Genomic DNA, 12,896 nt, shown 5'->3' with positions numbered 1-12,896 from the left:
TGGGTTGGGGGAGGGGGGATGGGTCCTGGGACCTTCCTTTTGCCTACCTCTTAGATCTGAGTGATCTTGGGTTCTGACTTTTTGGGGGCCATACCTTTTGATCCAGGTCCAGGAGGAGTGTTCCTGGGGTCTATTCTGTTGTTTGTTTTGAATTCCGGAGCCCTAGGAGCATTCAGTTTGAGATCGGTAAGGAAGGGTTTCTGGAGCTCTGAACTTTAGCTTTCTCTAAGCTGCCATCTTGACCAGAAGTCAATTTTTTCTAATTTTATAAAAAACATTTCTATGTAGTTTGATAGGTATGACACTGAATAAGTAAATTAATTTGTGTAGGATGGTCATTTTAATACTATTAGCTCATCCTACCCATGAACAATTAATGTTTTTCCAATTATTTAGATCTAGTTTTAATTGTGTGAAAAACATTTTGTAGTTGTGTTCATATAATTCCTGCGTTTGTCTTAGCAAATATATTCCTAAATATTTTATATTGTCTAGGGTGATTTTTAAAGGGAATTCTCTACCTATCTCTTGCTGCTGAGTTGTCTGATTTATAAGTCTTGTGAGAGCCCCAACCCATAACCTGAATTCTTTCCCAATGAAGGCAATAGTAGGGAACAAACAAGCTTCCAAAAACATTGTTCCACAATGGAACATATCTTAACCTTTTCACAACTGAGTGGAAGATGTAGAACAGATATTATTACCTGTACTTAGTATTTGGTTATGAAAACATGTTTGAACCAATAAATCAAAAAGAATCTTATCAATACCAAAAATCATTTTTGATCCTTAAAAGATTTAAGAACAGAAGTAACCATGTGCCCAACCCCCTGATCATAACCATTAGGTCGGTCACAAAACACAGAGCTCCATGCTTGCCAAAGCTACTTGCCACTGCCAAGTGGGAGATCCAACAAAGAAAAGGGGTTCCATGAGGATGGTGAGATCCTCCTGATTCTCTTGTTTGCAGATGACACTTTATGGATTGTATCAATCCCAAGAACACTAGAGAGCTTCCTGAAAGACATCTAGCCTGACCATCCACATGGGATAGAACAATGAAGGCTGTGTCTGTTATCTGGAGTACCACATTAATGTGGATGGCCACCCTATGGAGCTTGTCCATCATCACATAAAATAATTATGTATATTTGTTACAGACAATTCCAATGAACAATGACCTAGGTATGATTGCCTTTGGAAAGCTCCTTTCATCAGTCCCAATTTTCCCATAAAACAAAGGTTTTTTCATTCCAATTCATGCTTTTATTACTGGTGCTGTTTATGCCAAGGCATGAGGACGAGAGGGAGAGAGAACAGGCATTTATTACGTGACAACTGTGGGTATTCCTACCCATCTGACCACTTTGTTTATTCTCCTTTGTCAGGTCATCATCTCTCTCTTGCCTCTTAAACCCAAGAATTCCACAGTGCTTTGCCCCAGCACAGCTTCACTTCTTCCTCTATAATCTTTTCTCTTGGTGACTTCATCAGCTCCAGTGGTCCCAATTGCCACTGAATAAAAATCTATACATGGAGTGGCAGGCAAACCTCCAAGAGCACACTAACCATGCCAGCTATCATTATCATCATGGCCATTAATTTCATGCCACTCTAAATTGAATTGTCCAGGCTGTCATCACCCCAACAAACATTTATTAAATTCTTAGTGTGTTTGAGCCACTGTCCTAAGCACTGGGGAGCCAAAGAAAGTCTCCTCAGCTTTGGACCCACTTCACCAGATGGCTTCTGAGGTACTTTTTAGCTCTCAATTTTTGATCCTGCTGGATAGATCTCTCCAGGAGAGTGCACTATCAGTTATATTACTGTGTTCAAGACAGAATTCATAATGTCTTGCCATATGTGTACCAATCCTCCAAACTTCCCTATGTTTGTAGAGAGCATTAGGAGCCTCCCAATCGCTGGATTTTGTAATTTATGATTCACTTCTGAGGCTTCCTCTCCATCTCCCCCATTCAGGCTTCCATCCATCCCTGTCCCTCTCATCATGGGAATATGGCTGCCTCCCTCCATCAGACCTCCATGACCGTTTACCATCACTACTGGAATGGCCTCCTCCTTGACCTCCCTGCTTTTAGACTTGCCCTTCTCCAATTTATCATCCATCTAACAGAACACAGAAGCTCTCTGAAGTGCAGGATTAACCATGTTCTCCCCTGCTCATAGTCCTCTAGTGACTCCCTATGGCCTGTAAGATAAACTACAGCCTCCTTTGTCTGCATTCCAGGGCCCCATCGTCTAGCTCCAGCCATCCTTTACCATCTGGTCCCAAGCTTCTCCCTTCTATGCATTCCACATTCCATCCCTATTGACCCATTCACTATTCCATGAACTTGACCCTCCATTTCTTGCCTCCCTGTCTATAGTTGTCTAAACCACCCCACCCCTGCCATGCAGTCTGGAATGCATTCCCTCCTTATCTCTGCCTGTCAGAATTCCTGTCTTCCTTGAAGGCCCAGGCCAGGTGCCATCTCTAGTAGGAAGGCTTCTCTGTTCCCTTTCCTTCCTGCTTGTTAGCATTTCTTCCCCCTCACTTGTCTCTGCACTATATTCCATTCACTGAATCAACAACCATTTAATAAGCATCTTCTATGGACTGATCTAGGAGCTGAGGACAGAAGGACAAAAATAAAATTCCCAGCCTTTGGGGTCTTCCATTGTCCTGTTCTACCTAGCTGTGTACACTTAGGCTCTCAGTAGACCGTTATTTGTTTCTTGGTTTAGAGGTGATGCTCCTCTTCCAGTGCCCTACGCTCAGGAGGTACCCAATCCACATTTACTGACCTTCACTGGAGAAAAGAAGACTGTCCATTTAATCATTTAAACACAGTCTAAAGCACTCCTTCAAACATTTGCTTGACATCAGATACTTGAGAAAATTGCTCTTACATGTAGAGATTCGCCATTTTCTTGTTAGTAGACCATTGTTAGTTACTGCTGGCTGTTTGACCAAGGCTTATCTGCTTTAGGCTCTGCTTCAAAAAGATTTTCATTCAAGTCCAACTGAATATTTTTTATAACTAAAATCAAACTCTAGCAAAGCACAGAACGAAAGGAAAGGCCATCAGAGCAGCCCAAATGAACAGCCACCCAGGGAGACCCTCACACAGAATTTCACTTCTCCTTCCCAATATTCTCTCTTTAATAAAACAGCTTGGCTCTGCCAGCCACTCGACAGTCTTGGGGAATCCCTCTACCTAGCTGGATGGAGATGTCTGAACAATGAGAAAATGGGGAAGTTAACACAGATTCCAAATGGAATTCAGCAGTCAATCCTGGCCAAGTCACTTCCTGCCCCTGGGCTGCAAGCTTCTACCTGACAAATAAAGGAAAGGACAGACCCGGATGAGTGCTACGGCACCTTCCAGCCTTGGTGCCTACCATTCTCCAGAGCCCAGACCAGTGAGCGGAAGCTTGTTCATTAGGAGCCAGGAGAAATATTTAAGAGGCTTTTTCTTAAAAGATGTGCATGTATGAACACTCTAATGCAAATACTATCAACAAAGCAATGGGTTCAAATCAAGATAACATCTAATGCCCAGTGGACTTACGCGTCGGCTATGGGGGGTGGGGGGGGGAGGAAAAGAAAATGATCTATGTCTTTAACGAATAATGCTTGGAAATGATCAAATAAAATATATTTAAAAAAAAAAAAGATGTGCATGTGCATGCATACATATGTACGTGTATACATATTTGGTATAATTTTATACTTACTGTGTTCACCCCACAAGCCCTAATTTACTGTAGCATTTTAAACATCCACTTTGATTTCCCAAACCCCATAAAAGGTCTCGAAAAGGAAAAAAATAAACCCGTGTAGACGTCCACTGAAAAACAACACTGATTTGAGGGACAACTAAAGCATATACTTGGATTAATATAGTATATTGAATTGGAACGCAATTCTCCTTGTCAATAGAAATATGCTGACGTCACCTTCAGAAATGAAAGTGATGGAAACAGACTGGCCCATGGGATCATTCCAGGGCCTGCCACATAGTAGGTGCTTTGTAAATGCTGATGGAGTGTTCCAGATGAAAAAAAAAACGAGCCCCAGAGAGATAAAGCTACTTCCTCTGAATCATCGCAGCCACCACGGGGAATTCTGCCTACGGTGCTATGTCCTCAGTATACATGCCCCTGTGGACCTGTCTAGGTACCACAGAGAGAACAATAATAACTGGCATTTAGCCTGGGCCATAAGGTTGGCAAAACACCGGATAGAGAACATCAACTATTGTAGAAGGGATGGACTACACAAATTAATTGTTGTACCCATTTTACAGATGGACTAACTGACGCTTGGAAGACAGTGGCAAGTGTAGGAACCCAGGTATTCTGGACCCTGAGTCCAGCACCACCGACTTCACCTCACTACTCAATGGAATGTTTCAGGTAACAGAATCTTCTGGGAATGACATCAATTCTGATACAGGGATGGGGCAGACCCTTTGGGGCTTTGGACTTTTTTCCAGGGTTCTAGGAGAGCTGGACCACCAGATCAGTGACACCTCAGTTAGCATCATTTGAAATGGACCCACAGCCTTGAGTAAAGGCCAACTTATTCTTCTCTCCAAGGTACGTAGGCAGAACCACCCAACTTTGGCCAGACTTTCATATGGTAGATTGTAAGGGAATCTCCAGAGAGAGGATGGCTGCAGAAGTAGCTCTTCCTCTCTGGGAAGGAGCTCACTCTTTGAAAGAGGCTTCATGAAGTCAAAGCAAAAGTTGTTTTCTCAGAGGGTCACAGAATTGGGGCTGGAAGGGTCTCTGAAGGGAATTGAATCCAACCCCACATTTTATGGAAATGAGGCTCAGAGACATTAACTATCCAAGAGCACAGAGATGAGCTTTGAACCCAAAGCTCCGATGTCAGGGCTGGTCTGTCAACCAAGAGCAATCCATGTCGAGGGAAAAGAAAATGAAAGCCATCAGACAGGTAACGAGGCACTAATTCCATGAGGAGGAGAAGCAGTGAGACACTGAAAGGTGGAGGTGATTCTAAAAACAGCCAGTGGGTCATGAGGCAATGCTTTGTGTGTCCTCAGGGGATGGGATGGACCAACACACCAGCCTCTCCCAGAAGAACCAGACAGAGGGCTCTACGTGGCCAAAGAGCCTGAGAGAATCCAGCTGCATTTAGAGTAAGACCTCATCCGTAGATGGGATTCAGTTCCTCCACTTGAGGTTGCCTCAGGGTTACTCATCTCCAGAACAGTGTGTGGGCTCCTGGACCTTCTCTGCCCCCCTTCCTAGCAGACTGCTTCCATCTCTACCAGGACAAGGGCGTTAGAACAGGACCGGGGGTACGGCGCATTTGGAACTGTCCTCTGGTGGCCATGGCCAAGCGATTCCTCATTCCGTAAGAGCTGAGCGTGTCTATCCTCAGACCCAGAAAACACTCTCTTGTTCTCTGTGAGAGATTCCTCAAAGCCTTAGCAGATAGATTAGCCTCACCTATGTATAGCCTTTGGAGTCCCATGTGAAAAGGCATCAGGTGGGGGGAAATTGGGGCAGCCCCCCCCCCCAAAAAAGCAAGGAAGTGGAATGCTTCCAGTGAGGCTCTGCCCCTCCGCCTTCCTATGCCTTGAGAGCAATGGCCAGGAACCAGGTCTGGCAGATGCTCTCCAGTGTGGTCCTCGTGACATCCCTCACTTGCTGTTTGTCTGAGCACCAATGTGGTAGCAGAAGCGCATCCGATTTAATTAAATCGGTGTTTACTTTTGCTTTGTTTGACATCATAATTGCTACCCCTGCTTTTTTTAATTTTAGCTGAAGCATAATAGATTCTTCTCCAGCCCTTTACCTTTACTCTGTATCAAGAAGAGTAAACATATACTGTCTATAAGAAACACATTTAAATCAGGGAAACAATATATTTGGGATTATGGCTTTTAACCCACTCGACTAGCCTCTTGTGAGTTCATCTCGTTTACATTCACAGTTATGACTATTAACTGTATATTTCCCTCCATCTCCCCCTCTCCCCCATTTATCCTTCTATTCCTCTCCTTTTAGCCTTTCCCTGTTCAAATATATGTTTGCTTCTGGCTACGTCCTCCCTTTCATCTGTCCTCCCTTTGCTTATTTGCCCTCCCCCCATTCTTTTTGAACCCTTACCTTCCATCTTAGGATCAATATTGTATATTGGCTACAACGCCAAAGAGGAGTAAAGGTGTAGCAATGAGGGTTAAGTGACTTGCCCAGGGTCACACATCTAGGAAGTATCAGGCCAGATTTAAACCCAGATCCTCCCAACTTCAGGTCTAGCTTCCCCCCACACCCTCTCTTTGTTACTTCTCTATGGGGTAAGATAAGTTTTTATAGTTGTGTGGATATTACTCCCATTTTGTGCCAATTCAGATGAGAGTAGGGTTCAAACCTTTCCTACCATCCCCTATCTTCACCTCCACTGTATTGATTCTGATGAGCCTCCCCATGTGATATAATTTGCCCCCAACTTTCTCTCTTTTTCTCTTCTCAGTGTAATCCTCTCTTATCCCATGATTTTTTAAATGTCATTCCATCATATTCAACTTAATCCTTGTTTTCTCTTCATGCATGCTCCTATTCATTGCCCCAGTAGTGATTATATATCTTCAGTACCTTCAGTATCCTGAGCACTTTGGGTACCCAAGGTCCTTTAAATATCATAGATATCTTAAGTATCTTCGTTATCACCTTCTCACTTAGCAATGTAATCATTTTCATCCCATTGTTTCCTTGATTACTTTAACTATCTTAAATAATGTTTGAATCATAGATATTTTAAGTATCCTAATTGACATTTTCCCAAGGAGGAATGTGATTAGTTTAACGTCATGAATTCCTTTGATTTTTTTTTCCCTTTCTTGCTTACCTTTCTTCTCTTGAGCACCAAATTTGATCACTGAATTTTCTATTCAGTTGTGGTCATTGCATCAAGATTGAAAGTACTCTATTTCATTAAATGTGCATTTTTTTATCTGTAGTATGATGGTCAGCTTTGCTTGGTAGATTATTTTTGGTTGCCTTATGGAAAATCATACTCCAGGACTGCCAATCATTTAATGTAGAAGTTGCAAAATCCTGCATAATCCTAACTGTAGCTACATGATATTTGATTTTTTTTTGGCTTGCCTGGCAATATTTCCTCCTTGGCCTGGAAGTTTGGAAATATGGCTAACATAATCCTAGGATTTTTAAATTTGGGATCTCTTTCAGGAGGTGACTGATGATCATTCAATTTCTTTTTTTTTTCCTTCTTATTCAAGAATATCAGAACAGTTCTCCCTGCTAATTTCTTATAATATAGTGTCTAGGCTCTCTTTTTTAAGCATGACTTTCAGGAATTTTAGTGATTCTTACTTAAGTTCTCTTTCCTAGATCTATTTTCCATGTCAGATGTTTTTCCAGTAAAATATTTCAGATTTTCTTTTGTTTTTTGTTTTTTCATTTTTTCCTTTTCTTTTACTGTTTCCTGCTGTCTTATGTAGTCATTAGTTTCCATTTGCACAATTCTAATTTTTAGGGAGTTATTTTCTTACTTGAGACTTTGTACTTCCCTTATTTAGATCTCTGATTTTCTCTCATAATTCTTTTTTTGCCTTTCTTATTTGTCTTGTGATCTACTTTTGATGCACTTCCAGGAGTTCCTTTTGGTTGGACATCTTTTCACATTTGTCTTCAAGGCTTCATGCATTTCTATTTTGGCATTGATGTCCTCTCCTGAGCTTACATTTTCATCTCCCCTGTTGCTGAAATAGTTTTCCAGGGTCAGGCTTTTTCTTTGTCTTTGTCCCCCCTCACTTTACCTATATATTGAAGAGACAGAGTACTATCCCTGGGTGCCACATGCACTGGATTTTACTCCTCAGCTGTCGGTTCCCTGGGTGTCAAGATTCTTGGGTTGTTGTTTGGGGAGTGTCTTTAGCCACAGATACATGATGAGCACTGATGACCAAAGGGATGAGGGCATTAGATCGATCCGCATGCTGATTAAAACATGAACTTTCAGAAGAATTGAACAATTGATGACCAGAAATAGGACACAGAGGTGTGGTGATAGCAGAGATTGACTAGAAAGCCCCTGAGGAATAACCACATTAAAAGAGAAAATAAGAACAGAGAAGTCCATGAAAGTCTTGGCAGTTCTTAGCTGTGAAGTCTCCCTTATTAGAACCTGAATCCCTTTTGCTCTCACATCAAAGTATAGTTCTTCTCTAGGGTTCGATCCAGATAGCTCTAAAGGGAAAGACCAAGACTAGGACCCCAAAACAGGTGCAATGTGGCCACTCTGGGACCTTGAGATTACAAAGGTTCCATTTTTGCCCTAGTCAGACCTATCTGGATAACCAAAATGGACATCTCTCAAGTCTTTCAAAATCCAGAGGCCTTTTCCTCTTGTAAATCATTACCTATGTAACTCTGGAAGGAAGGTATCACTTTTCCTGTGGTCAAGAAATACAGAAAACCAGGATTAATGAGGAGAGATTTTTACTATTTATTTTTTTGGTGGCAAGATTTGGCCAATGCCTATAAAGTAGTTGTTTTATCTTTATTAAATTTCAGTAGTCAGAATCAACTTCCAGGTAATTCACTTAATGGAAAACACAAAATTAAAGCAATCATTAGGGTCACATCAGGAGCACAGGGCAGGGGATTCCAGTCACACTAAAGACGGTTGGATGCCAACAGGTGCATTTCCTTCTCATTCCTCTCCCTTCAAGGTACAAGACTCTGCTTCAGAAGTAAGCCAAATGTCATCACTCAAGGCTCTCACCATCCTCTCGGACCCTAACCTAGGAAACAAACAAAGAAGTATTTGGAAGAGAAAAAGCAGAATTCTGAAACACATCCAAAAGCCCCATCAGCACAAAGATACTTAGAGAATCGTCTGCGTTCCTAATTTATGAATATGGTGACAAAAGACTTAACACCACTTGTTCTTAAATTAGTCTTTATAAGAAAGACTGCCTGGAACTATTCATTTGACAGAACCTAATAGTTATCCAGATCTTATGAAGACCCCTGGGAAAAGCCCTCCACATTAATATATCTGGGCAGTAGCTATGCAGTTCCCAATTTAATGATTTTTCCTCATATATAAGCAAATAGCAAGGTTTGAACTACATAGAAATAAGCACTAATTGGGAGCTTTGGGAGGTAGCTTCAGCAATATAGAGAAATAAGTTAAGGGAAAACCATTACAATCTACTAAGGAAAACAAGAGAGGCAGACAGAGGGGCAGAGATGGAGAAGGGAGACGGCCAGAAGCAGGATGTTCATGGTCCATGTTCTCCTCGTACATCATGCAACCAGCAGCTGCCCAGTGAGCTCGGCATTCCGCTCCTTGATGAGAGACGTGATGATGCTGGCACCCTGCCTGACATTTTCTTGTAGCTGTTGTGGATTATCCTGGAAACAACAACAACAAAAATTAAGGAGCTTTTACAAATGCCCAGTGGGTCATGAAAAGATGCTTCCTGTTGCCTCCAGATGCAACATGAAGAAACTGCTAACACAGTTTGAAAGATCAAAGGAGAAAACAGCAAAGCACTCTACAGTCTGGAAAAGTGCCGCAGAGATGCTAGACAGATATTGATGTTGGTGCTGTTGTTAAAGACGGGCTCCAATCTGAGGCCCAGGCAGGGATCCTGCTCAGGGACTTCTGCTCCTGGGCTCAGCCTCTAGCTGGCCCCTACTTAGCTCAAGTCCCTTGATTCAAGGGGCTGGGGTCAGCCCAGAGGAACCAGTCCTCTCCAAAGATCTCTCCTGACCAATGAGCTCAATGAGAGGCAAGGGTCATCCCAACCCAAAAGGACACACCAGCCGACACACTCCTAAAGGGCATTTTCCTTTCAGATCCAGATTCTTGGCTCAATCATGGGTAAATATTTTAACGGTGATGCACAGCTCCTCTGTGTCTTCTAACGGGGGCCTTGGCTGAGTGTAGGTGTGAGCAATATGAGGATTCTTGGGGAAGTCAGGATGAATATGTGTTTTCGGCCCAAGTTAACCCACAAGCTGCCAGAACTGGGAGAAAGCCTTCAGGGGCACCTAAAGAAATTGTTCTCTCCAGCTTCTTGGAAGGTCTTAAGTTGTTGATGCTGCTCTCTGGGAAGCCATTGGACTTGACTGAGCTGGGAGAAAAAGCCTTAGGAGAGCCTTTGTGCAAATGTGGATTTGTTGTTCTGATTTGGGGAGGAAGTCAGAAACTCTGGCTTAAGAAAGAAAACAAAAATGGTAGGAAATGGGGTGGAGGGAAGTTTGGTTGTGCAGGAGGACCCTGGTGTGGGGGTCCAGAAGGACAGGGTTGGGTGATGCCTCTGACACAGGCTCTGTGACCCAAGATGACCAACCTCTCTGGGCTTCAGGAGACTCTAAGGTTGTGAGCTGTAGAGAAGGTCCCAATCAGGATAGAGGAGGGAATTTCCTTGGCCAATGAAATCCACAGACTCAATAGTTCTCCTTCTTGGCTAGTTTGTGATGATGTCGTATTAGAAAAAATCAGTAAGGTTTAGACATCAGTCTAGAACACTGAGTCACTCTAGGGCAGGGGACCTGCTGTCCCTACAGCTCCCAAGCCCACTGAGCCCCACTTTCTGGTGTCCTTGCCCTTCTCTAACTGCCACCTAGTTTACCTGTATGTCTGCTGAATTTCCATCCTCCCCCTTAAAAACAACAGAAGATCCTTGAGGGCAAACCAAAGCTTGTCTGGTTTCTGTTTCTCTGTCCTATACCCAGCAGTATGTCAACGACCTGCATTTCAGAACCTGTTTTCTAAGAGAAGGAGATTCTGAAACTGAACCTGGTTTTTTTTTTTTTCCCAGGGGGGGAAGGAAAGAAGGAAAGGAAGAAAGGAAGAAAGGAGGAAGGGGAAAGGAGAAGGAAGGAAAAAGTCCTCCGGACCCTGCACACCTGGATAATGCTGCAAAGGGTGTGATTTCTAGCCAGAACCCTGCGAAGGAATCGGGCTGCCCAAGACCCAGTCGGGTTCACCAACCCCGGGGCTGAGACAGAGAAACAAAAACAAGCCCGGTGCACTCGCCTTGTCCGAGTGATTCATTTGGGGATGTGAAAGCCTTCTGCAAAAACTCTTTCTTTGGCCAGTAATGAAAGGGTTTGGGTTTAATTGTCTGAAGAGATGATTAAAGGAACATTCGCTCAGTTACAGCTCCCATTGGGAGTTCTGCCTGAACAAAGGGCCAAGCAGAGCCTCGGGTAGTTCTCTCTCTGCAAGAGTGTGCCTGGAAAAGAGAGCCCGGAGATAAGTCCGGAGAAAGAAAAAGAGAAGTGGGGACAATGCATCTGCTCCCCCCAGGAGGATACGTGTGGCCCCAGGGAGGGTGAGGTGTGGATCCTCAGCCAGTCAAGTGGGCCCAATGGGCTCATCGGGAAGGGATGCCACAGAAGGTTCAGGAGGTGGCTGTGCAGTAGCAGCAATAATCTATGACGATCAACAGGGAATGACTTAACTGCTATCAGCAAAGCAAAGAGACTCACCGCAGAAAAGGGGGCCCCACCAGGGAAGGAGCAGAGGCTGGAAGCAGCCTGAAGCCCACCAGTTTTCAGCTTATTTCCTTTATGAGCTATAAGAGATCTGGATCTTCTTTCTCAACATGTTCAACATGGGAATCTATGCAGGGACAGCCTATATTCTACTACCGGCTATCTCAGGGAGGGGGGAGAAGAAGGGATGGAAAACAAAATGGCAGAAGAGGACTCTTAAAAGTTATATCTAGGTGTAATTTGGAAAAGAAAAATGTAATAAAGAATTAAAAGCAAACCCCCAAAACAAAAAACAAATCCACAGCATTCTACCTAAGCTCTCCAGTTCTTGCCCTGTGGAGCCCCTCTCCCTCATTCCTTGTACCCTTGCTTCCTCTCAGTTTCTTTACCCATCTTCCTCATGGGTGTCCCACTGGCCTCTGCCCTGCCCCCCCTCCTTTGGTGCTCCCATCTGTTCCTACGGATTCAGGGATCACTTTCCATGCAGATGGCTCTCCAGTCCCCACATCCGCCTTTAATCTTCTCCATAGACTTCAGCTGGGCCTCCCTAACTGGCTGCTGGACATCATAAGGACTTGGGTCTCCTTCTAGCCTCTCCAAAATAAGATTCCAAGATGGCGTCTGCCTTTCTCCCCAAAGCCCCATTTCTGAAGAGGCATCTCGACTTCCCGACTCTTCTCTTTTCCTCACATCCAATCAGCAGCCAAGTCCTACTGCAAGTCCTTCCCTAGCATCTCCTCCAGCCCTGGGGCCGGAGCTCCAGGCAGCACCTCAGCCCTCGCCCACCCTCCAGTCATTGCCTCCTGACTACCTCCTGACGTTCAAGTCAAAGCCAGAAGGATCCCTGCCCGGCAGAAAGAACCTTCTCTTCCAATGGAAACTACATGTAAATAAATGGGGACCTCCAAGATACAGAAGGAGGCCAGCTCGCATTGAGCCGCAGTTCCCAAGGGATAGTGCTACAGCAGGGTTGCCAGGAAAGGATAACAGCGCACACGCGCCCCCTGGCTTCCAGTAGGGGAAGGTCACGGACTTCCCATGGCGGGCCTGGAGCACCTGTGTGAATGCACCAGTTAGCCAGGACGCCCACGTCCCCACACAGTGCTCAGACAACCCTCTTCCCGGAACAGCAGCCTTAAGGACAATGGCGTGGTGCGGCCACGCCCCACATGACCTCTGCCTAGTGAGGCTTCCCTCCTATTCTCCAAGTGGGTTTTTCTCTCACTGCACCCCATTCTGGGTCCTACCTTACAGCTTGGCAGTGATTCTGTGAGTGCTTCAGTTCCGGGGGGGTCCCCGCAGTCTGGGGATTTTCCCCTAAGCGGCCCCGAGTCCCCTTCAGTGGGCGGCATTTACCTGCTCTCTTGGTTATATATCAATTG

General features: G+C 44.3%; 1 protein-coding gene across 5 annotated transcripts in view; it reads right to left on the bottom strand.

Annotated features, from left to right (window-relative positions):
• Positions 1 to 8,482: 8,482 nt before the first annotated feature.
• The window catches only part of CRPPA (CDP-L-ribitol pyrophosphorylase A), a 249,321-nt gene continuing 244,907 nt past the window's right edge, over positions 8,483 to 12,896 (bottom strand). For 2 of the 5 annotated variants that reach the window (XM_007505428.3, XM_007505430.3), the window contains 2 exons: positions 9,312 to 9,420; positions 8,483 to 8,804 (listed from right to left, as the gene is read on the bottom strand). In XM_007505428.3, coding sequence (XP_007505490.1) covers positions 9,313 to 9,420 — 108 coding nt within the window. In that variant the 3' untranslated portion in view covers positions 8,483 to 8,804; position 9,312. Of the gene's footprint in view, positions 8,805 to 9,309; positions 9,421 to 12,896 lie in introns of those variants that run through there. The other 3 variants (XM_007505431.3, XR_473753.3, XM_007505429.3) reach the window with 3 other exon arrangements.

The sequence above is a fragment of the Monodelphis domestica genome, chromosome 5, assembly GCF_027887165.1.
Source record: "Monodelphis domestica isolate mMonDom1 chromosome 5, mMonDom1.pri, whole genome shotgun sequence".
Lineage (NCBI taxonomy): Eukaryota > Metazoa > Chordata > Mammalia > Didelphimorphia > Didelphidae > Monodelphis > Monodelphis domestica.
This window is presented reverse-complemented; position numbering and strand designations above follow the sequence as displayed.